Source organism: Petaurus breviceps, unplaced genomic scaffold, assembly GCF_028583685.1.
Source record: "Petaurus breviceps papuanus isolate PSGF00001 unplaced genomic scaffold, PetGlider_PUasm1.0 90825, whole genome shotgun sequence".
In the NCBI taxonomy this organism is placed as follows: domain Eukaryota; kingdom Metazoa; phylum Chordata; class Mammalia; order Diprotodontia; family Petauridae; genus Petaurus; species Petaurus breviceps.
Window position 1 is genome coordinate 2,818,922 of NW_027187353.1, and position 14,244 is coordinate 2,833,165.

The 14,244-nt window shown below is 45.6% G+C and overlaps 1 protein-coding gene across 6 annotated transcripts in view; it reads right to left on the reverse strand.

Moving 5' to 3' along the window:
- The window catches only part of SGPL1 (sphingosine-1-phosphate lyase 1), an 84,016-nt gene extending 70,319 nt beyond the window's left edge, over positions 1–13,697 (reverse strand). For 2 of the 6 annotated variants that reach the window (XM_069071112.1, XM_069071108.1), the window contains exons 1-3: positions 13,566–13,697; positions 12,914–13,037; positions 5,021–5,085 (exon numbers count right to left, since the gene is read on the reverse strand). In XM_069071112.1, coding sequence (XP_068927213.1) covers positions 5,021–5,047 — 27 coding nt within the window. In that variant the 5' untranslated portion in view covers positions 5,048–5,085; positions 12,914–13,037; positions 13,566–13,697. Of the gene's footprint in view, positions 1–5,020; positions 5,086–6,314; positions 6,447–8,912; positions 9,028–12,913; positions 13,038–13,565 lie in introns of those variants that run through there. The other 4 variants (XM_069071114.1, XM_069071111.1, XM_069071113.1 and 1 more) reach the window with 4 other exon arrangements.
- Between the last annotated feature and the right edge of the window lie 547 nt (positions 13,698–14,244).

A 14,244-nucleotide genomic window follows, 5' to 3' on the forward strand; every position in this document is an offset into this window, starting at 1 on the left:
TAGCTAACTACATAAATCTCAGCTCCAGAAACAACCGAGTTTTTCCCATCTACAACCCACAATTGTTCTGTCTACAGCAAAGGGCCCCAACCAGCCAATCAGAAAAGTCAAGGTCTGATCTGTGGGATTTGAGGGTAGGGGCACTTTCCCTGAAATCTGAGATCATTTCTAGTAACTAAAGGCCCAGGACACAGCCGGAAGGCCCCTACAGTCCTCTAGTCTCTTGCTTTTCTCCAAATCAAAGCACCAACCACCACTCCAGCCTCCTGATCCAAGACTTCAGAGAAATAACCTTCACAAGGAAATGCTAGGAATCCTGGGTCCCAGCCTGGCACTTCTCTAACTCTTTAATCTCAGGCCCTCTTTACACTCTTCTTATTTTGCTTCTGTGGGGGATATGCAGGGGGTATTAGGAGGCTTAAATGAGAAAGCAGATGCAAAGCACTCTGCAGATCCATCGAAACACCTCGGTTGTGATTATCATTATCATTAGCTTGCTGTGGTCCCCAGGGCTCCAGGCTGGTGATGACGTCATCCTCTGGGCCTCCTGCTGCACTCTCGCAGTTGAGATTACAGTTTATAAGCATGTTTATAGAGCAATACAGGGGTGTGCTGTCAAAGGTGGGCTCTCAGGGGGAAAAAGGACATATGCACACACATTTTCTTAGTTTAATCTCCATTATTATCATCACCTTCCTAAGTCCAGACAATCAACACAGTGAGAAATAAAGCCCTGATTTGTAGCTTTCGATCAGGACAGAACTTGCTCTAGCACAATCCTAGTTATGTCAGTATTTCTGCATCGGAAATTTAAACTGAGGGGTGGCTAGGTGGAGCAGTGAGTAGAGAACAGGCCCTGGAGTCGGGAGGACCTGAGTTCAAGTGCAGCCTCAGACACTTAACACTTACTAGCCGTGTGACCTTGGGCAGGTCACTTAACCCCAATTGCCCTGCCTTTCCCCCTCCAAAAAAAATTTAAACTGACAAATTTTTAACCCATTACACATTAGCAGAAACTTTTTTTTATGAAAAGTAGCTATATTTCCCTAACAAAAAAATTTTTGGCAAGAATAGTGGCATTCTCTTACACATTTTTACAAATCTCTTTAATATCTGGTTTAATAAAAGACAGCTAGAGTCTCATATCCATTTTTAAATTCAATCTGAAATCAGGAAGATCTGAATTCAAAATCTAGTCTCAGACATTGACTAGCCATGTGACCTTGGGCAAGTCACAACCTCTCTCTGCCTCAGTTTTCTCATCTGTAAAATGGCATAATAATAGCCCCTTCCTCACAGGACTATTACAAAGATAAAATGAGATAATATTTCTGAAGCACCGTATTTTGTTGTTCAGTCTTTTCAGTAGAGACCCCATTTGAGGTTTTCTTGGCAGAGATACTGGAGTGGTATGCCTTTTCCTTCTCCAGCTCATTTTACATATGAGGAAGCAGACATACACAGGAGTTAAGTGACTTGCCCACAGTCAAACAGTTAGTAGCTGAGGCCAGATTTGAACTCAGTGCCAGGTCTGGCATTCTATCCACTGAACCCCCTGGCAGCACTATATAAGTGCCGTCACATAAGAACGTAACCATTATCATATGGTGTCTTAGTTAAAGAAAATCTGGCCTCACAAAAATATACCACTGGAAAATGGAGGAGTATTTAAATGGGCAAATAACCTTTTGGGATTATTTTAAAACAGTTTTGACCTCAAGGACCCCACTTGAAGAACCACCACCCTAGCTTACGGCAGCCTTTCCTCTCCAGGCCCAATGTGTTGATCCTGATTCAGGATCATGTGGTTGCTGGTTGGGAAGAGAGAAATCCCCATGAATGAATATATTAATGAAGCCCCTTTCTCTTTAAAAGCTGAAAGTGCTTGCCAACCACCAATGTGGTGCCACATTCCTGGTCCTCAGGGTTAGCTGGGAGTGAAGAGGATGGCTGCCAACCTGCAGTCAGGATGCTAGAAAACTGACGACCTGCCCTCCTCGGAACTGAAGCCAGGACAAGCAAGCAGCATCTGTTACGGGCTCACAGATGCTGAGGGCTGGTTCCATCTCTGTCATTGCTGTCCTCATCACTCCCACCACCAGCACCCTTCTAGTGATCTTTCGAATCATCAGAGTCCTCACTCCATGTCGGGTCCTGTGCTAAGTGCACTGGGATCTATGAAGAAGCCTAAGACATGCTTCTGGTCCTATGGGAGCTTCCAGGTCAGTGGGAGAGAGAAGACACAAGTGTATGTGGAAAAACAGCTACGACAATAAAGCCAAATGTTATAAGTGACACAAACAAGAGCTACTGCAATATCTGATTTTTAAAGTACGCTTCTTTTCCATTAACAAGCATTTTGTTTTCTCTCCCTTCTATTTCTCCCCAAAACTGAGGGGAAAAGAATACACAAAACCCTTATAACAATTATATATGTTCAAGCAAAACAATTTTCCACATGGACCACTTCCAAAAATACGTATCTCTTGCTACTGCAACCTTCTTAACACCTCGCCTAGAGTCTCCCCCAAATCCAACCATCCTCCACATAGGGCCCTCCTGCCTCTTCCTACTGGACAGTGCTTATCAGAGGCAACTTGGCCTAACGGGCACACTTGAAGACTATAAGACCTAGGTGCAACCTGCCTCTGACCCTTACTAGATGTCACTTAATGAAACCATAATGATGTCTACATAGTTCTCAACAGACTACCACAGATCAAGAGGTAGAAGGGAGCTCAGAGGTCATCAAGCCCAATGTGCTCATTTTATCGGTGAGGAGCTGTCTGTCACCTTGGAGAAAAGGAAAGGACCTGTCCCAGGTCATGCAGATGGTGACGGAGACAAGGTGGCCAGACCTCAGAGCAAAGAACTCTTTCTGTTCAAGTCTTACCATCCTGCTCAAAAACCTTTACATGGCTCCTTATCACTTCCCATAGAAAGTGGAATATCATTAGCCCAGCATTCAAGGACCTTCACAATTAGGTTCCAAACCACTCTTCTGGACAAATGTTACATTTCAGTCAAACTAGACCCTTGCTACATGCCACGCCTAAATCCATCCCATCCTTGACCATCCCTGGGCCTGGCTCTCAGCACAGGTGTACCACAACCAGACAATTTCTGCCCTCAAAATCTTCTCCACCCTTTAAGGTCCCCCTCAGGTGCCCCAGGCACCCTCCTGAGAGGAGTCAGGCTTCACCTCCGCCCCTGAGCTCACAGTATTTTATCTGAGCTTCTCACACACTTAAGAGTTTAAGTTACTTGACAACAAAGGCCATGTTTTCAAGGCCCAGATCAGCTTTCACCTCCATGAAGCCCCCTGACTGCCTACAGCACTTAGTCTAACTATTTTTCCCACAAACATATCTTATATACACTAGGTCATACACTCCCAGAAGGTAAGAATCATGTCTTATACCTCTTTGCTGCTCACCTAAGCACACAGGAAAACACACACACACACACACACACACACCATGTAATCAAACTCTTAAAGTGAACCAAGCACACAGTTCTGACAACTGTGCCATCTGGAAACATACAACACTTGGTATTGGCAACAGATTCTCTACCATTGCACCTTACACAAGAATTCAAGAAAAGAACAGCTGTTAGTTTCCTGAGATTGCCTCATGTAATGATTGTGCTATCTTTTAGATATGCCTATGTGAATCCACACTGGGACAACTGGTCAAACATTTCCACTCCCAAAACAAGCCAACATTATGCAGAGCTAGAGAAACAGAGAGCAATCACCTACCATTTCCAAACCAATTCTGGCTGCCAGTCCTTCTAAAGAGTCAGTATTCTTAAAGTAATTAATACTGATTAGATTACAAAACAGAACCTAAGAATCCATGAAGTAATAAGTCCATTCATGTATACAGCACTAGGCTGCGTCTTACACACAGGAACTTACTGTGAGGAGAAGTGGAGAGAAGGAACAAAAACCAAGTGGGGAGGAGACAGTGTTAAATCAGATCTTTTCTAGGAGTTTAGCCACAAAAGAGGAAAAAAGAAATTTCTACAGTTTGGACTCTTGAAAAAAGATAATAAAAGAAAGACATCCATCCCCAAGGCTACAGCAAATACAGATATATATATAGATATATATAAATATATATGTTATCTATAGATCTGTGTGCATTCATATGTGTATATACAGCTACACATGCATACTGATATATGCATGTGCATATATACATGTATATTTGTATGTATATGTTTTACATATATTTATATGTATATGCTTATGTATATACATAAACACATATACACATGTGTATTTCGGTAAGGGTTCTGACTACTGATAGGCTCTACTGAAAGTACCCCAAAGTTCACTACATTATTGTGCTCAAAGTCTTAAACAGGGTCTGTGTCAAAAGTCCAATCTGAAACATGAATCACAGTGTTACTAAAATCGCCCACATTCCCTAGCTACAATCCAGATCTCTGTTTACCATTTTGCCTTCATCTATCTACTTGTTTTGCTACTGGGGGAAATAATCATTCGCAGAAGGAAAATCTCAGCACTAGATTCTGTCCATTTCCCAATGATGACAACCAATTTTATGAAACCAGTGAAGTAAAAAAGAAATCCAGAAATAATAAACACTGGTTAGAATAAAGCGGCAGTAAAGAAGAAAACTATTCAACAAAACCAAAACCAGCAAGGAGACTAAAAATTCCCTACACCTAAGCCAGGAACAAAGAGAAAAGAAAGTAACAAATCTGAAGCCAAAACGTTCTCCTCTGGTTCTCTCGGTCTCTGTGTGTGTGTGTGTGTGTGTGTGTGTGTGTGTGTCTGTCTGTCTGTCTGTCTGTCTCTCCCCATGACTCTCCTTTCTCAAGACAGAACTTAAGCCATAAGGGAGGGAGGTCTAAATGCTCTCCTGTCCCTGAAAAGAACACAAGAAGTGGCAACTACACATCCAAGTGCCTACGGAATGCTGCAAATTTTTTGGTTTTGCAAATTTGCATTTCAGTCACGAAAAAACTGCATCTGGAAAAGACTTACCATCTTTAGGAGGTCCCAGTCAAACATCTTCCTCCTCCTCTGGCTCTTTCGTCAGTGCCTTCTTGCTGTTAAAAAAAAAAATTAGGAACCAAGAGGTTTAAATGCACGGCTGATGTTGAACACCATCAGGCACAGCCCGGAGCAGTCAAAAAAGATTTCGCTTCCTCCTTTGAAAGCTCAGGTTTCACTCCTGGGGACTCGGCATCGGGCCCCGCCCCCAGGCTCTGGTTGATCGAATCAGGAGCGGGCTCTGTCAGGCTCCACCCAGAAGGTCCCTCCCAAACTGGGCACTCCAGTACCAGCCCTCGGTCAATTTCAGGGAATCAGTTTCCTAGCTCCACTACAACTTAACTTCACTCTGGGGTGGGGGGAAGTCACCCTCAACTCGACTTTCTCCCACTAAACACCATTACTGTGCCCAATCCAAACCTTTATCTGATCCATCTCTGAATACCCCCATTCCCCGTAGGTCGGGATCCCTGCTGAGGCTTGGAACAGGGTCCCACTGTACCCCACCCAGAGCCCTCAGAGAAACCTCACCCATTTGAGACCCACCCAGGGACACAGCCCCCCCCCCCAACCTTCAAGAATGGGATTAGTCCCCCAGAGAGTCCTTGGAGGGACACCTTTCAGAACCTTTAGCCCACTCATAACCAGGTGCATCCAATCCCCCTCAGAGTCCGCTCCCCCGTAACCACTCAGAGAGACCCCATCCAAAGAATCCTTACCTTTGGTGGGATTTCCGACCAAGGACCCTTAAGCCCCCGGGGAGACCTCAGAGATCTAAAGCTGAAGAATTCCCGACCCCTCAGATGGATCCCCAAACCAGAGACCCCTGACCCCCTAAGAGGACCCCCCCAACCCTAAAAGCTGGGATCCACGACCTTCCAGAGGGACCACAAACCAGGACACAGACCCCTCAGAGAGACCCCCGAACCCCTCAGGGCTGGGACCTCGGACCTCCCAGAGGGACCCCCAACCCAAAGAGAACACCAAACCCTCAGAACGACTCCCCCAACTCTTGAGAGATAAGACTTCTGACATCCTGGAGGGACTCCCAAACCAGAGTAAGCCCCAACTCCTGAACACCTGGGACCGCCAACCTCCCGGAGGGACCCCCAGATCAGAGTGAACCCCAACTCCTGAAGACCGGGGACCACAACCTTCCAGAAGGACCCCCAGACCAGAGGAACCCGAACCCTTGAGAGCTGGGACCTCCGACCTCCGGGAGGGACCCCCTCACAGCGAATTCGCCTCAACCCCTCCCTTCCTCCCTCCCTCTCCCCTCTCTCACCCAGCAGCGGGCTCCTCTCGCCTCCTTCCAAGGCCCAAGCGGGACTCGGAGCCCGAGCCCGACCGCCGCCGCCACCGAGATTGGAGCCGAGGCTGCTCCGCCCCCGCCTTCTTCCCCTCTGGCCCCGCCCCCTCCCGCCTCCGCCGCTCTCGCCCGCTCCCAGCCCGGAAGTGGCTCCATGGACCAGCAGAGCACTAGCTTATCACTCAGGCCCAGAGCAGCCAGCGCCGCGCATGCTCGGGAGGCGACGCTGACGGCCGAGCAAGGAGGCCGGAGACAGAGCGCCCTCACCCGCCCCGAGAACCGAGAAAGCTCTAAGTCCCCCATCTGGTGGCCAAGCGGAGGAATTGCACCCTCCGCCTCCTGGGACATGCTCTCCGGGAGAGAAAGAAAGAAGGTGAACTTATTCCAGCAAGAAGCATTTATTAAGTGTCAGTTATGTGCGAGGTTCTCTGCTGGGCGTGAGGATAATCAAAGGATCCTGCATCCAGTCCAACCCCCTCATTTATAGGTGAACCATCACAGATGGGATTCGAACCCCAGGGCCCTGACTGCGCGGCCAGTGCTCTTTCCACTGAACCAGGCTGCATAAGGTAGGCAGGAGATACATAATAACTGTGTTTGAGTGACCAAGTGACAGCCCCCACCATCCTTGTCAGAATGTATCTTTGGTATCTCGGCAGGAGCCGTTAGGAGGCTCTGAACGAGGTTCGAGAACCGAAGATGAAGGATCGTAGGGTCCCTTCCTTAAAAGGGTGGATAACCCAGCAGAGGAGATATGACTAAGGACCATAATACAAATTATAAGTGCATGGGGCGGGGGAGAGGTGAGTACAGGAGATCAGTTTGTCCCTTCATGCTCTCTTAAAAACACACCTACAGGTCTTTTGCTGAAATAATTACAAGCTCTGCCAGGTAGTGAGAGAAGGGAGCTGGTTGTTAAATTTTCAGTGTGAGTATTATTCCTTGGAAATCTACACCCTACAAACCAGGACCTGATTTATTGTTTGTTGATTGTCTGGACATAAGATATCGATGGAGAAAAAGTTAATAATGTAAAATGTATCCTGCGATTTTTGTAGAGCTGGTTGTTAAACATTTACCAGCAGAACCTCAAAAAAAAAAGAAAGACCCACCTAACAGGCATAATAACCCAGTGCGACTATGGATATTTTTTGGATCTTGTAAATCTTTTTTTTTCCTTCTTTTTCCTTTTTTTTGGAGGGGGGGAGGCAAGGCAATTGGGGTTAAGTGACTTGCCCAAAGTCACACTGTTAAGTGGCAAGTGTCTGAGACCAGATATGAACCCAGGTCCTCCTGACTTCAGGGCCCATGCTCTATCCACTGGGCCACCAGCTGCCCCATCTTGTAAATTTTAAAGGACCATATAACATTAGCTATTATTATTTTATTAACTGGTGAGGACGTTACTGATAGATCTTTGAATTGTCACCATCCTTCAAACATTTACTAGCTATGTGACCCTGAGGAAGTCACTTAACCCAAATGCCTCCCCCCCCCCAATTTTTTTAATTAAAAAAGAATTGTCATCATTCATCTCCCTTGTAATCCCTGTCATTTAGACTCTTCCCTGCTCTGGGCCTCAGTTTCCAAAACTAAGAATGCCCCACCCCTTTACACACACAACTTTAAGAACAGCTTGTGAGATGTTCAAGACCATTCCCCAGGCACTAGAGGCAGCCAAAAAGAGAAGCCAAAAACAAGGAATTCTAGAGGGATGAAACATTAGAAGGGACTTGGTTAGAAACACTGAAAATACAGTTACATTTTCTTGTTAAGATAGAACTTGAGAACTGGGAGAAGCCTTAATTACCATCAAGTCCAGCCACTGGACCGGAGAAGATACTGATGGTCAGAGAAAGGAAATGACTTAGCCAAGGTTATCTGACAGAATGCAAATTCCTAGAAAGTAGAAAATGGGGGTGGGGGGTGTTTGGGTTTTTGTTGTTGTTGCTGTTTTGTTTTTTACTGTTTATCCCTGGCTCCAATGTCTGGCAAATAAATGCTCCTTGACTTACTGGCCCCTGAGGTCCCTTCCAACTCTAAATGGATGATTAAGGGATACTGCTATGACTTGTTATAAACAGACTAAAACCTGAGTCTCCAGACATCCACCCCCCAACCCCATCACTTTGATTGAATAAAAAAGGAAAACAATTCTATTTGTTCAAAAGGAGAAATGTTACATTAGAAGACATCATTATTGTGCCTGAATATTACACACTTTTCAGGAAATTTTTTTTTGTTATGGAGCTGTCATAATTTTTAAATTATTAATTAATTAAAATTATCAGCACTCCATCCTTCCAGTCACCTGGGTTCAAAACCTCAGAATCATCCTCAGATCTTGGCTCTCCCCTATATCCCATCAGTTGCCAAATCTTACAGCCTCCATCTCAACAACATTTCTCTTATCTGTCCCCTCCTATGTCCTTTCCTGGGGCTTATTTCATCATCCCTTCTTACCCTGACAATAGTTGTATCCTCCTAATTGGCATCCCTTCTTCTGGCCTCTCCACTCTCTAATCCAGCCTCCACAGAGCTGCTAAATAAAAAACCCAGGTCTCCCTGTGTCACCTCAAAAATCTTCCGTGGCTCCCTTCTTCCTCAAGATAAAATGCAAGCTCCTCGAGACTTCACAGTCTGGTCCTCAGTGGGTTGCATGCTCCTTAGTGAACTCCACATTCCAATCAAACTAGTTGCTATTAACTCCAATCCAACATTCCTCCTCCCACCTCATGCTTCTGTCCTAGGCTGTCCCTTGTGCCTGGAATGAGCTCCCTCCTACTCTCCACCTCTCTGAATTCTAGTTTCCTTCAAGGCTCAGCTCATGAGACAGGTCTTTCCCCATCTATCCCCATTCCCCTGACACAAACTCTTCCACCTGGGTCTAGGATGTATTCCTCAGATTGACTATAAGCTCAATCCTTGAGGGCAGAGACCAACTTTACACTTTGGATTTTGTATCTCTAGCACCCAGGATAGAGCCTCCAATGTTTTCTTTTTGGGGGTATTTTTTGCTTTTTGGAGGGCAATTGGGGTTAAGTGATTTGCCCAAGATCACATGGCTAGTTTTTTGTGTTAAGTGTCTGAGGCCAGATTTGAACTCAGTTCCTCCTGACTACAGGGCTGGTGCTCTATTTACTGTACCACCTAACTGCCCCAAAAGCCTCCAATATTAAAAAAAAAAAAAAGTCGAGTTGCATTTAAATGGCAGAGCCCAGAGAAAAAAATTCTATTCCTTTTTAAAGGTGTTTTAGATTATGGAACATTAATTTATGATGATTGTTTGTGTGATTGTCCCTTCCTTGACTCTGGGGTAAGCTAGCTGCAGCTGCTTAGCTGCCTCTCATTTCAGATCTTATCTAAATTAGATTATTCCAGGTGTCCTACACTCCCATCTTGCTTTCGTCTACTTCCCAGTCCTTGGGGCTGATGGTGCTATAACAAATCACTAAGTTTCACTGTGCCTTGCTTCACCCAGTGATAATCCCATACTTCTGTCACCCCCATAGGGCATCCTTCTCAACTCTGGCAGTGGAGGAAGAGGTCAAAAGCTATCTTGCTGGTACACTGGCCTACTGCAAGTCCCTTCTTGTTCCTGAGACCCAGGAGTAACCAAGTACCACCAACACCCTGGATTATAAACCCCATGAAGATCAGGTGAACCTCCATCTAGAATTCTGCCATCCCTTTTAATCAAAACAGATAATCTTCTATCATTCCATCGTTCCTTGTCCATTTGGTATATCGCCTTCATCCCCAAGCATTTGGGCTTGAAGCTTGGAAAACTCATCTTCATGAGTTCAAATCTGGCCTCAGATACTAGCTATGTGACCCTGGGTGAGTCACTTCACCCTGTTTGCCTCAGTTTCCTCATCTGTAAAATGAGCTGGAGAAGGAAATGGCAAACCACTTCAGTATCTTTGCCAAGAGAACCCCAAATAGGGTCATTGTAATGGTAATATCTCATTGGTGCTACAATGGTAGAGTTGGACAGGAAGCAACAATAAAAACGTTCCTTATGCTCTCCATCCTCACCTAGGTCTCTTAGAATCCATAGCAGCCTTCAAAGCTCAGCCAAACTGTACATCTCATCTGACACTTTTCCTGATCACCAACCCTATATTCTGAAACAGCATGCATGACTTGGGACAGGTAAAAAAAAAAATCTTTATTTTTAGGAACATTTGGTTTCCTTCGTAATCTTAGGTGTTCTAGGCTTTCAAACAACACAATTCTGAGAAACAGTCCACAGATTTCCCCAGACTGCCAGAGGAATCCAGGACACAAACCAGGTGAAGAGCTCCCTCAAAGTGCCTCGTATTTATTGTGGATGTTCTAATATGGACAGCCTAAGCATGTTATATTATGTCTTGCCTCCCCCAGTAGATTGGAAATTCCTAAAGGGCACTTTTCATTTCTGTCTTTGTTTCATTCCTGTCTTTGTAATACCAATATGTAATAGGCACCTGATAAATGTCTGTAAATTGACTGGCTGACATCAAGAGGAGGGAATAAAAGGACTGAGAAGTGGCCTGGAAGAGGAGGAAGTGATCTATCTCCTGCCTGACCAAAAAGGCTCGACCCTCCTTGCAAATCCCTGGACAGGATCAATACTGGAAAGAATGGTATACAGTAGAAAGAGGGTTGAATCTGAAGTCAGCAGACCTAGGTTAAAATCTTGGCTCAACAACTTACAACTTGTGTTATTTTAAGTCAGTCTGGGCCTCAGTTTCCTCATCTGTAAAATGAAAAACTTGTACTAGATGTTCCCGAAGGCCCCTTCCAACTTTAAATCTTTGATCCTAAGGACAATTACAGAAGGTAAAGACCCTTTAAAGCTCTCTGGCTCCTTCCATAGGGCAAGATCTTCATCTCTACCAATAAGGAAAGAGACCCATGCCAGTGGGCTTTGGGACAGAAGTTATAAAACTTTATCTCAGCTGCCATTTTGTTACTGTTCCCCATGGGTGGGATTCCAGCACCCAAACTCTGTGCCTTTGAACAAATTTATCCTTTCTATGCCTGGGGTATTTTCCCTTCTCGTCCCTACCTCTTGAGATCTCTACCTCCTTGGCTACCACCTACACCTTACCTAAGCTACCTCAGTCATTATCATTCCTCCCAGAAATTACTTTGTATTTACTTAATTGTATACATCATGTTTCTCCCCAGTAGAATTACTCCTTGAGGACCAGAAATGTTTTGTTTTTGACTTGGTATCCCCCAGCACCCAACATGTACCAAATAAGCTCTCATTAAAATAAGGACAACACAGACTGGCCAGCAGATATATCAATATATTCTATCCCAGTTCCTCCTCTGAAGAATTCTTGCCTTTGTGACCCAGGACGAGTCACTTAACCTCTCAATGCCTGGAAACTCTAAGACTTGACATGGCAAAACAAGTACCTATCTGCTTTGGGATGGGGAGCTTCCCTAATAAGAAGGTCCTTGCTGAAATCACTCTTCTGGTCTTTTTTTTTTCCTTAGTTTGCCAAGCTTGGCAAGAAACAATGATCTCTCTTAAAGTTTACCATAAGAGAGATCAATGGGCAAAATGTAACAGCCAAGAGATCTAGTGATACTGTCTCCACTTCTTTCAATCAGTTCTCCCCAGGTGGAAATCCTATGTTAAAGGAGAAGGAAATTCCCTGTGACCATAGGTAGAAGAGCTAAAAACAGAAGCCCCATCTTTCTACCTTTTCCCCCTGCCCCCATTCAGGAGCTGTATTTCCCTCATCCTCTCTCCAGGATTTTCAGGGTAGTCTGAGAAGCACCAAACCCCCAAAGCAATCACCGGGCTTGTGCAAGCTACACAAAAGTCTGGTGGCTTCAATTCAACAAACATCTCTTAAGCCCCTCACTGTGGACCAGGTATTGTAAACAGAAAGGCCAGAAAAGGAAACAGTCCCTCCCTGCCTTCAAGGAGTTTCCCTTGCCTATTGGGTTGTCTGGTCCTTTATAAAAATTCTAGTGCAGATTTTTTTTTAAGAGCTGGAAGGGACCATAGGGATGTCGTCTAGCACCATCAATTTGTAGAGAAGGAAATCAAAGCCCAAAAGGAGAGCACTTTGCTCAGCTAGCTAGCAGCAAAGCTGAGACTGGAACCCAGGTCTCCTGATGGGAGAAAAGTGGCACTTCCACTGCCCCATGATTACCAATGCTTTACAGGTGAGCCTCAGAGGAGGCAGCCCACGATAGGTGGCTGTTTTCTCCCATTGAAATTCGAAAGCTTTTTTTGCTATCTCGGTGATAAGGAAGAACAAACAGGGACTGTATCCTTTCCCTGGGATCTTTTACCACAATGAGCTACTATTCAGACTAAAAAAAATGCCAGCTAGCTTTACCTTGGTTAGATTCTTAAAGACAAGCAAGCCAACTGAAGGGAACCCCCTGTGTATCTAACTCAATACTGGCTCTACAGAAAATAAAGAAAAGAAGGAAAGCTTCCCATTCCACTCCCAACCAACGGGGTCGGGGGGAGGCGGAAGGGAAGGAGAGGGGGAGGGGAAAGAGAGGAAGAGGGAGAGAGAAATGGAGAGGGATGGAGTGGGCGCTCTGTACTAACTTACCTGGGGGATGAGGGTGATCAGCTCAGGTTGGAGCACAGGGAGATGCTGGCCCTGCTGAGGCTCTCGCACTTGTGACTCGCTTCTGGCACCCGTTGCCACACAGGATGTATCCCTAGAGTGACCACTGCACAAAGAGACAAATTGGTGAGAAGGTTCCCTGTTTCCTAGGGGAGTCAGGAAGCACGTAAGAAGCAGCTCCAGTCAGGAACGATGACAACATTACTGGTCCCGGGGGGAGAGGGAAAGGATGTGTCTCTGGAGGGGGATATGGTGGAGCGGGGAGGGATAGGGGAAGCAGGGATGGAAGAAGGCTGTCCCCACTAGAATGAAAATCCAAAGCTTCAAGGGATTCTGATGGCTTGGCAGGGGGCTTCTCAGAGGAGGCAGGGGCATGAGCAGCAACACTCATTGCTTCGACTATAAACAATGGTGACCAGATCCTTAGGGAACTGAGTTCTTTCCAAAGGAAGTCCCCTCGTTCCTCCCGGGCTTCTAAAGGTCCACCAGCAGACATCAAAAGACTAAGAAACAGACAGTTTCTCAATAATGAACAAAAACAAACAGCTGAGGGGGAAGGAACTCCCAGAGTAATCAAATCCAGGCCAGTCATCAAACAGTGACTTGAAGAGGAGGGAAGGAAGCCCACACTCACCTGGCAGGTCAAGCAGAGACCCCATGGGCCCAAGCCTAGAACTTGAGAGCTTTCCATCTCCTGGCTCGTTTCATTTAAATTCCCAATCCATAAGCTGTGTGATTGGCTGAACCCGGCCCAACTCCTCTTACCTTATTGGTCTAGACCCGAGAAGAAACACCCAGTAGGACCCAGTCTGTCTTGGCAAGTTGATTGGTGCCTTTTAAATGTGTCTTTCCCCGCGCCTTTCTGCAGAATTCAAAGCCTTTGTGAGGCTGATCTAGTCAGCTGATCTAGTCCTGTGGGTTTTTTCCAAAAGGCTGTTGCTAGGGCACCAGCAACAGATGTGGACCACACCTAGCCTGAGCTGCAGTACTAATGACTTCTCATTCTTTTCCTGGGCTCCGGGCTGACTTTAGAAAATTTTTTTGAGGTTTTTTTTTTGGGGGGGTGGGGTTGGGGGAAAGGAGATGTCTTCGAAGATCTGAGGCTTTTCAAAAGAAAGAATTGAGTTTCTTGGGTCTCACTGCTAATTATTTCAATTCAGATGGGCAAATCTCTATGAAAAATGGAAGTAGGTTGTGAAGGGAGATTCTCATCCATGATTGTTTTACAAGCGCCTAGCCTAAAATTCCCTTCCCTAACCATACTGTGTGACTTCATTTCCACACCCATGCCAGCCCCATCCCACTGACATCCC